General features: G+C 46.9%; 1 protein-coding gene across 2 annotated transcripts; it reads left to right on the forward strand.

The window, feature by feature from the left end:
• Positions 1–1,140: 1,140 nt before the first annotated feature.
• Positions 1,141–15,043, forward strand: LOC130110591 (overexpressed in colon carcinoma 1 protein homolog). 2 transcript variants are annotated; one of them, XM_056277747.1, is made up of 6 exons: positions 1,141–1,413; positions 11,305–11,329; positions 11,580–11,618; positions 11,860–11,936; positions 13,931–14,003; positions 14,661–15,043. In XM_056277747.1, the coding sequence occupies exons 1-5, from the start codon at positions 1,368–1,370 to the stop codon at positions 13,990–13,992; spliced, it is 249 nt and encodes an 82-aa protein (XP_056133722.1). In that variant the 5' UTR covers positions 1,141–1,367; the 3' UTR covers positions 13,993–14,003; positions 14,661–15,043. The 2 variants fall into 2 exon arrangements, with proteins under 2 accessions (XP_056133722.1, XP_056133723.1); XM_056277748.1 differs by having other exon boundaries at positions 14,665–15,043.
• Positions 15,044–20,238: the final 5,195 nt, after the last annotated feature.

Raw genomic sequence — 20,238 nt, forward strand, 5'->3', positions numbered from 1 at the left:
TCACAGTAGGAAACCTCCCTTGTAGGGGCCCCATGTCATTCGCGTTGCACGTGCACTGCCTGCGCTCTTCGATGTACGTACATAATGACGATGAAGATACATAATGGCGATGAAGATACATAATGGCGATGAACACTGGTTGGGGGCCCCTCCTGAGAATGTTTGCCTGGGGCCCCAACAGACCCTAGCATCGCCGCTGGTCGCCCTCGGCCCCCACAACAGGTGGAGCAAGGGGGTGGTACGAGGAGAGTCTGTTCTGGTGCAGCGCCACCATGCGTCAGCTCCCGTGTCCCATACACCGCACGACCCCGGGAGTGCTCTTTTATTTTTACACCAAAAACGGTTGCCGAACAATGGACCCCCCCCCAGGTCACTATTGGAAACATTAGTCTTAGTCACGCTCCTACAATCAGTAAAATGGTCGCCTACTTAGTCCGGGTCGAACCCCCAAGCAAACAACGCAGCAATAACCAAAACATGAACACAACATCACAACATAACAGTCCCTCAGCCCCTGCGCTCCCCCAGCGCAGAACCGCCGACAGTCAGGCCGACCGCCTCCCCCGGTCGCTGCAATACTACACTGTATACCAGTGGTAGTCAGTCGAGGGCCATGTGTATGTAGGTTCACACTCAGGTTGACGAGCTGATTTCGCTAATCAACACACCTTCAGCCAGACAATAGAGGACTAATCAGTGAAATGAGATATTGCAGTGTTTGGTCAGAAAGCCACCCGCATGCACGTGGCTCTCCACGACACATGACTGAGCATCGCTGCTGATTGCACACATATACATTTACGACCCCCATGTGGGTTCCGCCCCTCCGCCCGTCTTCCTTTATCGTCCCCCCACCCCCCTCTCTCCCCCTCTCTCTCACACACATACACACTTTCCCCGCTGATTGCGTCTCGCCTCCCTTCTTCTCTCATCGGTGGCGTTAGTTCACTACATCTCTTCGCCGAGCTGCCCGCGTCTTGCAGGGAGAGTGGACAGGCAGAGGGAGAGACCAAGGAAAAAGGGAAAGAGGCGGACAGAGAGAGAGAGAGAGAGAGAGAGAGAGAGAGAGAGAGAGAGAAAGAGAGAGAGAGAGAGAGAGAGAGAGAGAGAGAGAGAGAGAGAGACGAGGGGAGGGGGGGCATTGAAGAGGATAAAACACCTGAGGGAACTGAACAGGAACGAAATACACCCCCCTCCTCTGATTTTCCAACCTTCGGCTCATCTGTCCTTCCGCTCAACTCCCTCATCATTGTGGCTCTTTCCTGATAACCATCTGTTTTTATCCTCCGTTGGTCCGCCGCTCCCTCTCCTCTCTCTTTCCTCCTCCTCCTTTCCTCGCTGGCGGGACCGACTGAGCCTGGTGGGAGATGGGCTGCGGGAATTCTTCGGTCACGAACACGAGCAGCGCAGCAGGTGAGAAGCTGCTGTACGCGCGCGTTGCACGTGCATCGTTTTGTGCGCACGTATTGGTTTGTCTCTTTGCGCGTGCGTATTTACTTGGAAAAGAAAGTCTTGATTCAGTTTGAGATGAAGAAGTGGAGCATCTTTTTTTTTGCCAGTCAGGAGGGAGAGAGTAGGACTCTGTTTACACTTGGTTTTAAAATGCGTTTTGGGCGATGGGGTCACAAGTGGACAGGGAGACAGCGCCGTTTACACCTGCGTCTATCAGGCGTCTCCAAATGCGTCCTGCTGACCCCTTGTGATCAGATTTCGTTACTCCGAGGAAGAAGAAGAAGAAGAAGAAGAAGAAGCAGCAGAAGAAGAAGAAGAAGAAGATCTCCTGTTACGTCCTTGCCGGGGACGCATCAGGACGCATTAGCGTTTACACTACAGAAGATATGCGGTCAAATGCGTCCCAGACCACCTCGGCAAGTGGTTTGAGAAACCGGTTCACAAAACGTTTTGGTGGTCGTTTACACCTGTATTTAGCGCCGTCCACTTGTGATCCGATCGCAAAAAAAACGCATTTTAAAACCAAGTGTAAACGGGGTCTAAGATGACAAGATAAAATAAAATAAAATAAATAAACAAATAAAACCCCGACCGTGTTGTGTTTAAAGCTCCCAGAGCCACAGTTCTCTGCTTGGGTTGCTCGTTTGTGTGTTTGTGCGCAGTCTGATCAAAATACCACGTAGCTGTTCACTATTAGAAGCTGCGGTCAGCCATGAATTGTCCGTGCCTCCGTTTTCACGTCTGTTTTAGCAAGTCGAGTACACAAACCAAGATGTTGTTCCTACATGACGTCCAAAATGCCTTTACTTTGCATGCAGTGCGTGTGTGTGTGTGTGTGTGTGTGTGTGTGTGTGTGTGTGTGTGTGTGTGTGTGTTTGGATCAGTCGCTTAGTAGTGTAAAAATGTTATATATAATGTATGATATTATCATACATAATATAATATTATCATAATATGTATATAATAATCTACTACTACTTTCCGCTGCTGCCGTTAGGGGACGCCACAGCGGATCATCCGTTTCCATTTCTTCCTGTCTTCTGCATCTTCCTCTGTCACACCAGCCACCTGCATGTCTTCCCTCACCACATAAATATTAATACAAATAAATTAAAATTGATATAAAAACAAAATAATAATATATTATTATAGTATAATAGAATATAATATAATTATATATTATGTATGTATTATAATACAATAACAAAATTATATTATTATATATAATAATATATATATAATATATATATAATATATATAAAAAGTGTGGTTCTCGTTTGAAGTTCAAATATCTAATAAGCAATGAATAACAGGCGAGTACATCTTTAGGAAAACATTTCAAATTCATGGATAGAAGCAAGTCCTCCTTCTGCTCCTCCCCTCCTCAACATACAAACTCCCAGCTGCATGCACATTTATTCATATTTGTGAGGACCCTCATCAACTATGTTCATTCCCTAACCCTAACCTTACTCTAACCTTACCCTAACCTTACCCAACCTTACTCTATCCTTAACGTAACCGTACCCTAACCTTACCCTAACCTTACTCTAACCTTACCCTAACCTTACTCTAACCTTACCCGAACCTTACCCTAACCTTACTCTAACCTTACCTTAACCTTACCCTAACCTTACTCTAACCTTACTCTAACCTTACCCTAACCTTACCCTAACCTTACTCTAACCTTACCCTAATCTTACTCTAACCTTACCCTAACCTTAGCCTAACCTTACTCTAACCTTAACGTAACCGTACCCTAACCTTACCCTAACCCTACTCTAACCTTACCCGAACCTTACCCTAACCTTACTACCTTACTCTAACCTTACCCTAACCTTACTCTAACCTTACCCGAACCTTACCCTAACCTTACCCTAACCTTACTCTAACCTTACCCTAACCTTACTCTAACCTTACCCTAACCTTACCCTAACCTTACTACCTTACTCTAACCTTACCCTAACCTTACTCTAACCTTACCCTAATCTTACTCTAACCTTACATTAACCTTACCCTAACCTTACTCTAACCTTACCTGAACCTTACCCTAACCTTACCCTAACCTTACTCTAACTTTACCCTAACCTTACTCTAAACTTACCCTAACCTTACCCTAACCTTACTACCTTACCCTAACCTTACCCTAACCTTACTCTAACCTTACCCTAATCTTACTCTAGCCTTACCTTAACCTTACCCTAACCTTACTCTAACCTTACCTTAACCTTACCCTAACCTTACTCTAACCTTACCCTAACCTCACCCTAACCTTACTACCTTACTCTAACCTTACCCTAACCTTACTACCTTACTCTAACCTTACCCTAACCTTACTCTAACCTTACCCTAACCTTATTCTAACCTTAACCTAACCTTACTCTAACCTTACTCTAACCATAACCTACCCTAATAGTCCATGGGCCAGACGATATTTCGGTACACTCAAGGTGGCAAAACTTACTTATAATTTTTGAAAGGATCCATGTCTGTAGATGATATTTTGGTATGATAACCATTCCTGAGTGGCAGCTGTATCACAGTTATCAGCTCATGAAGTTAACCACCCGCTAAACTAAATTGCATTTTAGACGCTGGTGCATATCCTGGTTTAGCCTCATGGTCAGGACATTTTTCAATGTTCTATAGTATTGTCTTTGGTATCATTTTAAAGGGGACCTTCTTAGCTTTTATTCAAGCCCTGTTGTGGATATTTCTCACAAATATAGAGGTCACTTGAGCTCTTCAACCCGTCAATAACACACATCTTTCTGCAATGTTCGCCTAAACTATATACTTTCTTTTAGCCCTGTGGCATCTAGGAATATCAGGGACACAAAACACAAAAACTGGAATACTCACAGGACTGTAAAGATTCAGAAAATGTATAATATACCCATACTATTTCATTGTGTGAGGTGATTGTGAGCCTTAAATGAGAACTAGACCAAAGCCAGTTAGGTCACAAACTGGTCTCTATACATTTGTTTAAATACACAATCAAAATACATGATAAAAAGGAATACCATAGTGAGGTAATGAACTATTTTAATATTTTAAACAACATTGACATTTACATATACTTAGTCAATGATACATGTAATCCCATATCATTAGTGGGTATATGTAATGGTAATGGGTAGGGTAATGGGTATATGTGAATATGGTTACATTATTGTTATCAAGCGCTGGGTAACCAAGTCCAGAATCAACATCCTGTGCATCAATAGACTACTACCACAGTAATACCATCAGAATCATCACACTGTCATTCATCACTGCTCGTTTCTCTCATCATCTGACTCCCCAAGTTCAAAGTCCAGTTCTGGACCATCCTGCTGTTTTTGGTTACTGCAGGTCTGTAACCTGCACATGTCTGTGCATGGAAGTCCATTTGACAGGCACATGCAGCTTGGCATTTTGCATGAATGCACACACTTGCATGTTAGCATTTCCAAGACCACATCTGGTGCAGGTGGGGAGCGCATCCAGTAAATGGCCAGCTTGCCTTCATCGTCTGTCCATCCATACTCAGTAGGGCTTGGCACCACAGGGTTAGCCTGCAGACAGCACTTCCATATTGCTGCCTGATAGTTGGCTCGTTGAACATGCATAAAGAGACAGTCTCTACATGGTGGCAGCTGGCTGGACTCAACCTCTCCCCTTTTGGTGCAGAAGAGCTGGTAACGCAGTTTGTTCACCTCAGCAGTGCTGCTATTAGCAACATACATCCGACAGGTGAACTGCTCAATTTTCTGGAACAGCTCATCACTCACATTCCATGTCTGTCCCAGTTGACTAAAAGTCTCTTGGCAGGAAGTGTGCTTTCTCACTATCTTCAGGGCATTCAGCTTCCCTCGACCAGCGAATGCACTGACAGTGTCGCAGCCTGTGAAGGCATGTAAGCCAATTAGGCTGTCACAGATGCTGTCTCCAAGTGAACTTGCCAGTTTGGTGATGTCGACAAACCGTGTGCGGTTCTGAGTCCCACACTTCTGGTAGATGGGACAGGTGATGTCCTTCTGGAAGCCAAGACAAAGCACCATGACATCAGTGTCCTCAGCTGTGATGATAACTGACTTTGAGCCCGCATTTGCTGCATGCAATGCATGCAGGAGCAGACGGGTGTCAGCTTCTTCATGTGTGGAGTGCAGTTCTGCTGCTTCCTCACACCCATCTTCTGTCAACTTGTAGCAGGTTTCCTCACAGGTCATGTACAACACCTTGCCATGCAGCATAGCTCTGTATCGTGGGAGTTTCCACTCTTCCACCAGAAACTTGATGAGACTGGTCTTGTTGGAGGAACTGCACAGAAATGTTCTCCACTGCTGGACGTGGTGTCCCCCTGCAAGATTCTTTTACTGGACAGTGATGTCTCCACCCCGGTTCAGTCGTTCAGCATCTTTGATCGAAGTCTGGTGATAGACATCAAAAACAACATCATTCCTCCCACTCTGTGCTCCCTCATGGAGGACCTGGGTCAAGGCTGACTGCCACCTGTGCAAAGGTTTTGTTGTTGCCATTCATTTTTTGGACCAGGCTCATCCCATCAATGATGGAAGTAGATGGGATTGGGATGTCTTCTGCAGGAGATACATTCTTTTCAAGCTCTCTGGCAAGTGCAGCCTTGTTTGTTTTTCGTAAGGACCCATCAGCATTTGCCAGTGCCCATGGTAGTGGGCCCAATGGGTAGGCAAGGACATCCTTCAGATTCACCTTCCTGCTTTCAGCCAACAGGATCATGTGACTGAAAAGGTTTCTATCTGCCTTCAGAACCACATCCTGTGCTTTCTTTCCATGAGCTTGTTTTGTGCTGACATTGGAGAATGTTTTCAGACTTTGCTTGGTCATCTTGTCGTGGAATTTCACAGGTGGTGGGTCTGCATCTAACCTTGTTTGCTGGAATGCTTGGTAGGCCTCTTCTCCTTTCTCAAGAGCTCTCAAGAGATCTATGGTCACATCAGGTGGAGCCATGTTGCCAGTGGAGAGGCTAACCAAATCAATCTCATCAGGGGACATAGGATTGAGCCAGTTATTCTCCATAAGGTCCATGAGAGATTGGACATCTGCTTCATCTCTCTTGATCCTTGGACTCTGTAGATCTGGATGAGACCATTTGCACCTGCCTTGACCTGTCAGGTCTCTCAGCTGTCTGAGGTACATGCTTCTATACTCAGCTGTGAGATAATATTTGGTCACAGCTCCTGGCTTCAAGCTGAATCCCTTTGTCCCTCCAGCTGTTTGGGTGTCTTTGTTCACCGTTTCTTCTATAGCTTGGTCAACAGGGATTCGGCCAAAGGGATTGGTGGAGCCCAGTTGGACTGAGAAGCCTCCTTCCATGAATTCTGTGTACACATCTGGGTGTGTGATGGGCAGCTCAGACATCTGGGCGTAGTAGTAGGGGAGGTAGCGTGCATAATTCATCCTGTCATAAGCAAAGCACCATGGGATCATTGCTCGAATGCTAGCCAAGTGTAGCATCCAGTCTCCCTCTCTGGATGCTCGGATGAGCCCCAACAAGATTTCAACCATGTCCAAATAGGACATCCAGAAGTTCGAGAGGCTGCCGTTTCCACCTCTAAGGAACTCACGGTAGACTTCAAATAGATCCATGATGCGTGTACAAGAGCTGTTCTCGAGGACCTCCTTCAAAGCATGTTGTGAGACTTCTTTCCCAAGGCTGTCAATGGTCTTCAGTGTTTCATTCAGGTGAACCATGTCATTCCTGTGAGTTTCTTCCAACCAGGACAGGAAACCATTCAAGGTCAGTCGCATGAGAGCCTCATACAGGAGCTTGTGTAGTCGCACTGCCCTGTTGTACTTGCGGCCATCCATAACACCAGCAATTGAGCCTTCTACAATCATGCCAGACTCAATGCAGAGGTCTTTGAGTCCAGCATCTTGGAAACGCTTTCCTATTATTGCCAGCAGTGTGCAGATGGTGTGGAATACCCCAAAGCCTAACGATGATATCATGGAACTTGTCATGGTGTTTCCATGTGATCTCGACAGCCTTCGCATACAGGGCTTGGTCAAAGACACAGACAATCTTCCTCAGGCCTAAGCACTGCATGATGCTCAGTGACTGGTTAAGCACCTCGTTGACAGTAGACATTTGTGTCGCTGGAGCATTGATGGTAGGCAGATAGCCTATATTGTCGGGGATGACCGTCATCTCTCCTCGAGTCAGGATGTTGAAGCCTGTCCAGCTGCTGACTGACTGTTCTTCTTGTTGTGACATGCGTGCTAGGACCCAAAGAAGGTTTTTCTCTCTGGCAAGCTTAGTATTGGCTGCAGTATCGGCATCTGACTTTTTGCTTTGTGGTGGCCCTACCCGTTGTCCAGCATTGTAAGTTGGTAACATTGGTGGGGGTCCATCAATGCTTCTCTTCTTTGTTTTGGGAACAGTGGGCATGGGTTGGACAGGAAGTGGGTTGACTGGCTTTGCTTGCACAGCAATCCCATTGACTCTGTGAGATGTTCCCTCACCACTGACAGTTTCTTCAAGACGGTCGATATTGTCCCAGGCTAAAGTTGTGAATATGCCAGGATGGATGTTAGCTGGAAGGGCAATGCCACTCCCTGATGATGAGAGTTTCTGGAGACACAGGGCAGTGTTGATCTCTTCCCTCTGTGAATAGGACACACTGTGACCAAGTCGGTTGAGGATGTTTATCAACTCTACATTTCCTGTCAACGATTTGACACTGAATGGCAGAACAATGTGCTTGGAAGGCTTGGTATTTCCACATGTCACTGCATATACTTTGTCATGGCCAAATGACTGCAGAAGGCACTGCACTCTCTGGGATGCATGATCAGGATCATTTGAGCCTGTGAGTAGAGAGTACAGGAAGATAATGAGCGACTCTGGAATGGTAGGACATTCTGCTTCTGGTTTGACTTCAGGCGGCCAGGTTTGAGGAACATCTTGACTTTTAATGTCTGCTCTCAATTTGATGGCTGCTTTGGCTATAACATCTTGTGCACTGACACTTTTCAGGGTCTGCAGCTCCCTTTTGAGAGACCGATTTTCTTTGGCAAGTTCCCTCATGGACAAGTTATCGGGATAGAGGAGGAATTTTCCTTTCTCATCAGGGAATATCTGCAAGGCTCCAGCAAACTCACTCTCCAGGTTTCGCCTTATGTGCTTCTTGGTTGATTCCTTGACTTGGGCAATGCCTTGGGAGTTCATTGAAGCTACCAGTCTAGAAGAGAGATCAGTCATTGTCATCACTTGAGGATTGCCAAAAAGCTCCATCCTGATGAAGAGGAACAGCTCATTGTATGCCTTATTCACAGCAGCTTCATACTGGGCTGCAGCATCATCATCTTCATTGCTGGCAACCTCTCCTTTGGAAACCTCTTCTTTGGTGTAAAGTCTATAGCATGACCTGTGGTAGTGCCCTTCAGCTGCTACAAGGTCTCTACTCACAATGGCAAGGATTCTGCTGTCCCTTTTCTTTGTGGCTGCACTCCTGATCTTTGCATCAGCTCGCAGTTCTCGACACTGCACCAGTACTTCTCTCGTATTCTGTCTCTTGGAATATTTGCTGTTTTTCTGACAAAATATGCACTCTGCATCATAAGTCCTAGATGTACTTGGAGCATGTCGAGCTACTCTCTTAGATTGTTTCTCTTCAGCAGAGACACAACTTTTCTTTTCTTTTGCAAGGAGGCCATCAAGAATTTGCTTCTTCATAGTGAAGATACTGCGACACTTTCTGTGGTAGTAGATTGCTGGAATCTGTCCCTCAGGAATGTCTTTTGCCAGTTTCAAAACTGGTGCATGATTTCGTATCTGAGCTGCCCTGAGCAGAGTTCTCCATGAGTCGACACTTTGTAGTGAAACCAGCTTATCTGTATCATCAGAACAGTGGATAATGCACTCCACCCGTGGGCGCTTTGGTATTGGGTAAAAACTTGCTTGTTCACCAGTGGCCATATTCAGTCAGTTTTCACCTGCCACATACAAACAAATACATGTAACTTAGGTGTATGAACACTACTAAAACAAAGTTTACTTTGCTTCACCAGCGTCATATTACCATTATTTATCTTACATAGCCACAAATAGATACATTACCTAGTTGCTATGCAACAGCTGTATTTTGTCCACATGAGGCCGCTAAAATCAACACAAGATGAAAGTTCCTCATAGCCACTTTAACTAATCATATTAACATATACATTAAAAGAACATGCTAACATTATGGGGAATTAGCTTACAATCTTCTCCAGAGTGAGACAAGAAGATAGATACCAGTTTCCTCTATATGTGTCTAGTAGAAAGCTATCTGGCTGCACGTTAGCCTAGCTTAGCACAATGAATGGAAGTACACAGTACTGGTTATCCTTGGTTGTTGGCCAACTAAGAACTGTCCCAGAGTTTAAGCTAAGCTAATCAATACCAGGGGTGTTGAAATGCTATATTTGTAAAAATCTGGGCAAATACACAATCGTGAGAGGCACAGAAACAGGTTTCCTGAAAGAAAAATGAAATAGCTGCTCATTTGGAAAGGTTATCATGTATTATTTTACTTCTGTTAGTGTACCAAATAAAATGGCACCAGTGAAGTTGTGTCACCTTGGGTGATATCGATATCTGGTCTGACCCATGGACTAACTGGCTTTGGTCTAGTTAGTTACTTAGTAATAATGCCCTTCTAATTTAAGGTTCACAATCACCTCACACAATGAAATAGTATGGGTATATTATACATTTCCTGAATCTTTACAGTCCCGTGAGTATTCCAGTTTTTGTGTTTTGTGTCCCTGATATTCCTAGATGCCACAGGGCTAAAAGAAAGTATATAGTTTAGGCGAACATTGCAGAAAGATGTGTGTTATTGACGGGTTGAAGAGCTCCAGTGACCTCTATATTTGTGAGAAATATCCACAACAGGGCTTGAATGAAAGCTAAGAAGGTCCCCTTTAAAGTGATACCAAAGACAATATTATAGAACATTGAAAAATGTCCTGACCATGACGCTAAACCAGGATATGCACCAGCGTCTAAAATGCAATTTAGTTTAGCGGGTGGTTAACTTCATGAGCTGATAACTGTGATACAGCTGCCACTCAGGAATGGTTATCATACCAAAATATCATCTACAGACATGGATCCTTTCAAAAATTATAAGTAAGTTTTGCCACCTTGAGTGTACCGAAATAGGAAATTTTGGGCTCTGGCCCATGGACTATAACCTGACCCTAACCCTAAAATAGAAGCGGTCCAGCCAAAATGTCTTCACTCTTATAGTTTAAAACTCAAACTGGTTTACACAAATATGACTGAAGAGCACATGCACGCACACGCAGACACACACGAAGGCACGCGCACACATGCATATGCATGCATGCAGGCACAGACGCACGCGTACATACATGCATGCAGACACACACACACACACACCCACACACGCGAAGACACGCACGCACACGTGCACGGATGCATACACACGTGCACACACGGACAGGTTCTGGCAGGTGTAAAACAAGACATTCAGTGACATGTAAAGCTGAGCAACCTGCGTGTCTTTGTTAGCCTTCATTAATAAGAAGCCGATACCAGTTTCTGCAGTGTTGTTATCATTATGCAGCATGTATTCATAACCCCATATGAGAACTCTAGAGGGACGGATGCATTGGGCGCAACAACAGAAACTAGCGGAGGATCGGTAAAACGCAACAGATTTTTACAATTTATATAAAGCTCAAGGCTAATATGTAGAGGTCAACTTCCCTGCAGATAAGCAGATGAATATCTGCTGTTCAAACATGCAGATGAATATCTACTGTCCAGCGGTGTCGCACGCATCATGAATGACTTGTGTCTGCTTATGACCACAGGTCTCACTGGATCCTCCAAAGAAGAGTGAGTGTCCCTTACCTCCTCATTTCGACCAGCATGTTGGATGGGGAAACTTAATACAAACTCACACACACACACACACACACACACACACACACACACACACACACGATGCTGACCTTTCTGTGATGTGACCAAGTTAATTAAGACTGACTGATCTCTATTTAGCTGCACGGTTTAATTTGTTGTGTGTGTGTGTGTGTGTGTGTGTGTGTGTGCGTGCGTGCGTGTGTGTGTGCGCGTGTGCCAACAGAGCTAAAGAGACTTTGCCAGATGACGATGAAAAGCGAAAGTGGGTGAATTCATTTTGGCGTTAAATGCGCCTTTTGTAAGAACACTTGAGTTCACAGACACGTCAGAGATATATGACGTCAGCAGTCATGTTGCGTTGCAAGCCTGTTTAACGTTATACATGTGGAAGGCCACCTCTCTTTAGCTCTAGGGTATTAATCTGTATGTGGGGGTGTCCACGCGCGTGTGTGTGTGTGCGTGCGAATGCGAATGCACGTGTTTGTGAACGCCCTTTCCATCAGAAACTACGGTGGCGTTTATGTGGGTCTACCTACAGATCTGAGCAACATCCCTCAAGTCCAGATAGGGTCGCTGAGAGGTAAAACACAGACACAAGAACGAGCTCTCTCTCTCTCTGTCTCTCTCTCTGTCTCTCTCTCTCTCTCTCTCTCTGTCTCTCTCTCTGTCTGTCTGTCTCTCACACACACGCGCGCGCACGCACGCACACGCATGCACACACATACACGTACACACGCACACACAAATGCACACATGGACATGCACACACACACACGTGGACATGCACGCGCGCGCCCCCACCAACACGGGGATCGCCGGTTCGAATCCCCATGTTACCTCCGGCTTGGTCGGGCGTCCCTACAGACACAATTGGCCGTGTCTACGGGTGGGAAGCTCGATGTGGGTATGTGTCCTGGTCGCTGCACTAGCGCCTCCTCTGGTCGGCCAGGGCGCCTGTTCGGGGGGAGGGGCGGGGATAGTGTGATCCTCCCACACGCTACGTCCCCCTGGTGAAACGCTTCACTGTCAGGTGAAAAGAAGCGGCTGGCGACTCCACATGTATGGGAGGAGGCATATGGTAGTCTGCAGCCCTCCCCGGATCGGCAGAGGGGGTGGAGCAGCGACCAGGCCGTCTCGGAAGAGCGGGGTAATTGGGTAACAATTAGGGCAGGAAAAGGGGGAACCCCCCCCCCCAAAAAAACCCCAATGGGTTTTGTTGGGTCCACTCTGCTACTAAAATGGCCGCTAATTCAGGAATAGGCGAGTTGAGCATACAGGAATTAACGTATGGTGGCGGCTGTAGTTGTATTTCGCTTTTTGTTTGGATATGGATCAGTACAGCAGACCTTGCTGCAGACATGGTGCTGTGTCCCTCACAAGACACGGCAGACAGACAGACAGGACACATGAGGAACGATGTGTGCTACTGCCCTGCTGCTGGTGGGAAGCATGTGTATGTGAGAATATACTGCTGCCTTTCCAATTCCCTATACTCTCTTCAGCTTCCCTCTCTCTCTCTCTCTCTCTCTCTCTCTCTCTCTCTCTCTCTCTCTCTCTCTCTCTCTCTCTCTCTCTCTCTCTCTCTCTCTCTCTCTCACACACACACACACACACACCCACACACACAGATCCTGAATTTCCTGTTCAGACTGTGGGGTCATGAGAGCATGGGAGAGGAGTAAGTTTCAGTGTGATTGTCCTTGTGCAGTGTGTGTGTGCGTGTGTATGTGTGTGTGTGTGTGTGTGTGTGTGTGTGTGTGTGTGTGTGTGTGTGTGACAATTGGTGCTTTATCTTTGTGCATCTGCTGTTTGTGCTATGCTGATGCTGAAAAGCTGGTTTTCCGTGAGAGACAGAGAGAGAGACAGAGAGAGACAGACAGACAGACAGACAGACAGACAGACAGACAGACAGAGAGAGACAGACAGACAGACAGACAGACAGACAGACAGAGAGAGAGAGACAGAGAGAGAGAGAGAGATTGTGTGGATGTGCATTTGGGCTCTGCTTTTTGTAGGATGTGTCTCTGGCTATTTTAATAATGCTGCAAGTGGGAGCGTCCGGGTGGCGTGGCGGTCTATTCCGTTGCCTACCAACACCTGGATCGCTGGTCCGAATCCCCGTGTTACCTCCGGCTTGGTCGGGCGTCCCTACAGACACAATTAGCCGTGTCTGCGGGTGGGAAGCCAGATGTGGGTGTGTCCTGGTCGCTGCACTAGCGCCTCCTCTGGTCGGTCGGGGCGCCTGTTCGGGGGGGGGGGGTGGGGGGAATAGCGTGATCCTCCCACGTGCTATGTCCCCCTGGTGAAACTCCTCACTGTCAGGTGAAGAGAAACAGCTGGTGACTCCACATGTATGGGAGGAGGCATGTGGTAGTCTGCAGCCCTCCCCGGATCGGCAGAGGGGGTGGAGCAGCGACCGGGACAGCTCGGAAGAGTGGGGTAATTGGCTGGGTACAACTGGGGAGAAAAGGGAGTGGGGGGGGGGGGTGCAAGTGAACCTTGTGTGTGTGTGTGTGTGTGTGTGTGTGTGTGTGTGTGTGTGTGTGTGTTAATTAATGATACCATTCTCCACAGAGAGCGAGCCGGGTGCATTGTCCCTCAGGACGCCGCTGTGGGGGGTTGGAGTCCAGTCCTAACAACGCACCAGGTGTGTGTGTGTGTGTGTGTGTGTGTCAGTACGATGCCTCATTAATGAGGCCTACAGTGCCATGTCAAGTTTCCAGACACACTCAAACACAGCCGTGTCCTATCAAATAGACCTGAGAACCCATCACACATGGCCAAGTTGCATACTTGCTGGGCGTCCGGGTGGCGTGGTGGTCTGTTCCGTTGCCTACCAACACGGGGATCACCGGTTCAGATCCCCGTGTTACCTCTGGCTTGGTCGGGCGCCCCTACAGACACAATTGGCCATGTCTGCGGGTGGGAAGCCAGATGTGGGTACGCGTCCTGGTCGCTGCACTAGCGCCTCCTCTAGTTGCTCGGGCCGCCTGTTCGGGGGGGGGGGATTGGGGGGAATAGCGTGATCCTCTCATGCGCTACGTCCCCCTGGTGAAACCCCTCGCTGTCAGGTGAAAATAAGCAGCTGGTGACTCCACATGTATGGGAGGAGGCATGTGGTAGTCTGCAGCCCTCCCCGGATCGGCAGAGGGGGTGGAGCAGTGACCGGGGCAACTCAGAAGAGTGGGGTAATTGGACAAGTACTATTGGGGAGAACATATAAAAAAAGGAAAATATAAAAAAAGAAGTAAACTTGAATGCCTTCTGTCCTTCTCTGTGTTCCTTCCATTGTGGCCTTGTGAAGAGAGACGGCAGCACGTGGAGCGAGGGCACAAAGAAGAGGAAAACAAACCTTTCTCAGTGTTGCCACCGGGAACAGAAACTGTCTGCTGTTTGGACTAAACAGGAAGACGCCGTGGGAACTCGGCCTCATCTGTAAGGACTGCACTGGGACCAGTTCCGTCCTGATAACATCTGCCCCAACAAAACCAGTCTGGCCGTAGACGCACTCCCTGACGTCAAACTGGCCGACAAAGGGCCCGTTCTGATCATATTCACGTGATAGTATTTGCGGTGTTGTTGGCTGGTTCTCATATTTTGCTATTGTCAAAATAAACGGAAACTATTTACAGTGGGGAAAATTAAGCAGTTGTTTAAATTCCACCGTGTTAAGGGCTATGGGCAGTGGCGTCGTAGTGGAGGGGGGGGATCTACCAGGGCCCAGACCGGGGGGGGGGGGGCGCAGGAAGCCTGGAATTAAAAGTTTGTTTTGGTTTGCAATTGTTTTTATTTCTAACTAATTAGTGTAATAACGTCAGTTAAAATTGGCTACATCAGGTTGAGGGACTTAAAGAAAATAGTGGAGGCTCTCTGACGCCCCTCTCACCCCTCTCCGAGGCCCCTCTCACCCCTTACAAAAGGTGCAAAATGGTTTAGTCCGCCCCTCACGAGCGTCTCTCAATGCAGCTCATCTAGTCCTGTCGCGAGTGACTGCTGACACAAGCAGAGTCACGTCTTTCCCAAAGGCAGCAAAATCTGGGTCCCAGAAAAGAAAAGAAATAAAGGAAAGGGAGAGAAGGCAAAATGAGAGAAAACAACTTGAGTAATTTCCTCCAAAGGAAAGGCGAGCTAGGAGCTTTTAAAAGAAAGGTGGCTAGCTAACTCCTACTACCACAGCTAGGTAGCAGCTAGCTAGTTAACTCTTAACTCCTACTACATGAACACCGTAAGAGTTAGCTAGCTAGCTAGTACTGTAACACACGCAGTGTCATACATTTATCAGCATCATAGCTACCATGATGTTAAAGTGATGCGTGAGAGACAAAAGAGGAAAGGGGCCCACAGAGTCTGCTTATGTATAGTGCCCAGAATTTTGTGCTACACCCCTGGCTATGGGAATTTGTTAGATCAGTTTATCCGAGCCTGTCTCGTAACGCCAGCGACACCTCACTTGCCTTCAGTGAAACGGCTATTCTGCAAGATGAAGGGTTGAAAATGCATTTTGTAGAAAAAAAACAACAATGAAATCTTGTGTTCAGTTATTTCTGTTTTCCAAGAACCTGAATAAATTGCTGCTAGAGTCGTTAGATGTGACCTTTTGTAGCTTCACTGGGTTGAGTCGTGGGTGTGTTGGCATCCCTGCTCCGCTCTACTGTAGCCCACTTTGGTATTACAGCAAGGCCAAAAAGAAAAAGGGGGTGCAAAGTCTGAACCAGCGGGAAAAACAGAAGCCCAGCGGTTCCTGGTGAAAAGAAAAGACGCCCGCTGGGATTTGTGATCGTCTTCTTCCATGACAAGGCTGGGTTTGAAAACGACGGTCATGTTAGCAGAGGTGCCTGGTATGCTGACAGAACTTCTCCATAGACTGGGGTCGTCCGGGTAGCGTAGTGGTCTATTCCGTTGCCTACCAACACGGGGATCACTGGTTCGAGTCCCCGTGTTGCCTCCGGCTTGGTCGGGCATCCCTACAGACACATTTGGCCGTGTCTGCCGTTGGAAAGCCGGATGTGGGTGTGTGTCCTGGTCGCTGCACTAGCGCCTCCTCTGGTCGGTCGGGCCGCCTGTTCGAGCGGGAACTTGGGGGAATAGCGTGATCCTCCCACGCGCTACGCCCCCCTCGTGAAACTCTTCACTGTCAGGTGAAAAGAAGTGGCTGGCGACTCCACGTGTATCGAAGGAGGCATGTGGTAGTCTGCGGCCCTCCCCGGAGCAGCGACCGGAACGGCTCGGAAAAGTGGGGCAATTGGCCACGTACACTTGGGAGTTGGGGGGGGGACCTCTCCATAGACTACCTCAAAGGTAGCAGGAGCAGCTTTATGATGACTGAGACAAATATGTAAAGGTAGACATGACTGGCTGTAATGTGAACCGGATCCAAGTCTCAGAACAGCCAAAGGGTTGCAAGCATAATCATGGAGGGGAACTTTGGAGCCCTCCAGAGATACGAAGGTGAGCACAAGTCAACCAATATTTGTGTTGGGATTGTCTCACCCCCCACTGGCACATTGTTTTACTAATATAAAACATTAAATACTTAAACAAAGAACAATGTTGTTTTGGATTTTGTCCTTTGCAGTAGTACTACTGATAGCTGTAATTCAAATACTTTTTTAACACCTCTTAAAGCATTGATGCATAATATCGCTGTCTTCCTCTTATCCCTGCTTATTTCATGGTATTTCCTTTTCTGCTTTAGACGTCAAATGGTTTTTTATCTTGCAACACCCTAAAGTACAGACGGTTGTTTGGAGTTGTGTTTGTGAACAGCTTGTTTTTTTGTTTTTTTATATCATCTTCTGTTCAGAAACACTAATTCTGCTGCTCTGCTCACACAACTGTTCACGCAACTGCTACTACTACTACTACTTTCAGCTGCTCCCGTTAGGGGGCGCCACAGTGGATCATCCGTTTCCATCTCTTCCTGTCCTCTGCATCTTCCTCTGTCACACCAGCCACCTGCATGTCCTCCCTCACCACATCCATACACCTCCTCTTTGGCCTTCCTCTTTTCCTCTTCCCTGGCAGCTCCATATTCAGCATCCTTCTCCCAATATACCCAGCATCTCTCCTCCACACATGTCCAAACCATCTCAATCTTGCCTCTCTTGCTTTGTCTCCAAACCGTCCTACTTGAATGGTCCCTCTAATATACTCGTTTCTAATCCTGTCCTTCTTCATCACTCCCAGTGAAAATCTTAGCATCTTCAGCTCTGCCACCTTCAGCTCCACCTCCTGTCTTTTCATCAGTGCCACTGTCTCCAAACCACATAACATAGCTGGTCTCACAACCATCTTGTAAACCTTCCTTTTAACTCTTGCTGGTACCCTTCTGTCACAAATCACTCCTGACACTCTTCTCCACTCACTCCACCCTGCCTGCACTCTCTTCTTCACCTCTCTTCTGCACTCCCTGTTACTTTGGAAAGCTGACCCCAAGTAACCATATCTTGCACAAACCTGTACTTTTTCCACTGATCTCAATGCAGATGCAGCTAGAGATGTTTCTGCACCAAATTTGTATACATCGTCCGATCCGATGTGTATTTGGCACGAAGCCGCATCTTGTGGAAGGATGGCCACAACCAATTTGTGTATTCATAACACAGAAAACACCCTAAATGAGTAAAAATCAGTGGACTATTTACCGTTAGGTGTAGTCTTACTACATGCATGCTGCACCCAAATGTCCCAAGAGAAGAGATTGAACTACCCACCATCTTGTGTGCTATGCTGCTAAATATCTGAGGGAGAACTGAACATTGACTGCTGTAGATAAAGCAGCAACAACAAGGAAAAGACTTTGTCAGCTTGGGAAGTGGGAGAAGGCCCTCATGGGGCTGTTATTGGCGAGCAATCATGGACCGGTATCCAAGGCTCAGCATGAAGCTCCAGGTTTGCCTTTCTTATTGGCAGAACATAATAACCTCTGAAGGGCCTAGAACTAATGCGCATTTCCCACTGGACAAAACCCCCACTAACACCCGATAACATCTGGCGTTTGTCTTTAGTGGGAAAAGATTACAGTCGGCATTGAGTTCCGGAAGAAATGACGCCGCTTCTTCTTCTTCTGTGTTCCTGCCGAATTGCAACCAGATGGAGCATTATCGCCACCTACTGTTGCATTAAAGAGTCTATATCCTTCCTTGTGAAAATTAAGTTTAGGTCCATGTGCATAATCCCTTTTTGTTCCAGTAATGATTTTAATATGAATCTCTCTCTTGCATATGCTGGGCTCTGCAGTAGTCACTGGTATTGATCGGCTCCGGCTCCGATCGGCGGAGATGGAAACATGACGCCCGCCGTGCCTAAAAGTGATCGTCCGCTAAAAACTACTGCCCGTCCGCGGTTTCCACTTGCCAAAAAAAAAAAGAAAAAGAAAAGAAGATTGCAGCTACTACCTTGTGACTGAAAGGTTGTCCCTGCCACACAATATCTTGAAAACATATAAACTAATCCTGTTTGGGGACGGGAATCCGTTTTTGGCTCACGATCACTTTTTGGCACGACGCCTGCGCGTTCGTGACGTCGAACGTGACGCCGTGACCACAAAAACCCGCTTACACGCGCTAATTTCGGTGGAAAGGTCACGGAAGAAAGAGCTGATTCATCGAGACGCTACAGATATTATAGTGCGTTTATAACTGCTGCTTTACAAGCCATGCATGTCAGATGGAAGGCCTGCAACCACTAGCAAAGCAGTGGGGGGAGAGGCAGGCAGCTGTCAAAGTGGAAATAAAGGGTCTGGATGCGGAAACCTTGGGTGACTCGTTTGACAGCATTGAGTAGGGCCTTGCAAAGATGAGGGAGGGGGCGGCCCATTTTTATTTTCGAAATCACTCCACAATAAAAAAAAGCAAGTTATCCAGATGGAAAAAAAATGCACAAGCTAGAAAAATCACAGGGAACACACGCACGCACGCGCACACATATACATACACACACACACACACACGAGAAAGTATGGCTTCTGCTAGATAACCTAACAACCAGGATGCAAAATGAATTTCAAACTCCAGAATGAACAGAGATGCAAAATTCTCTGACACAAGAACAAACCTACAGGCGCACAGCTCAGTGGAGAGCCCATATTCAGCACACAAAAGCCCAATATATTTCTTAAAATACAGTATCAAGGAAGCAAGGGGAAAAATAAATAGGCCCTGTGATGGCCTGGCGGCCTGTCCAGGGTGTCTCCCTGCATGCCGCCCAATGACTGCCGGGATAGGCTCCAGCATCCCTGTGACCCTGAGAGCAGGATAAGCGGTTTGGGTAATGGATGGATGGATAACGGCATAAAAGACTAAAGTAATTGTAATAAAAAAGTGAGAAATAATTCAATATTGAAATCCTCTGTAGTGGTAGAAAGAGTAGTCAACAAACCCGTTCTCCTGGACAGTGATTTTGTTGTTGTTGTTTAGATATATGTGTTAGTTTGGATATGTGTGTTCTTGTAGTTTTTGAATATGTGTTTTTGTCTCTGTGGGCTGGGGGAAACGATGTTTCGTTTCATTTCATGTGCGCAGGTGCATGAAATGAAATGACAGTGTTTCTGATTCTGATTCTATACCCTAATTTAATGTAATGTGAATCAAATCAGTCAAATCTCTGCATGTAAATTGTTTTTTTTGTTTTAAAAAAACATGAACTTATTTAAAGGGCGATGCGTTGGCGCAGTGGTTAGTGCGGTCACCTCACAGCAATAAGGTCCTGGGTTTGAGCCCCGGGGTAGTCCAACCTTGGGGGCCGTCCTCTGTGTGGAGTTTGCATGTTCTCCCCGTGTCTGTGGGTTTCCTCCCACAGTCCAAAGACATGTAGGTCAGGTGAATCGGCCATACTAAAGTGTCCCTAGGTGTGAACGTGTGTGTGTGACCCTGTGATGGCCT

Source organism: Lampris incognitus, chromosome 3 (genome assembly GCF_029633865.1).
Source record: "Lampris incognitus isolate fLamInc1 chromosome 3, fLamInc1.hap2, whole genome shotgun sequence".
Taxonomy (NCBI): Eukaryota; Metazoa; Chordata; class Actinopteri; order Lampriformes; family Lampridae; genus Lampris; species Lampris incognitus.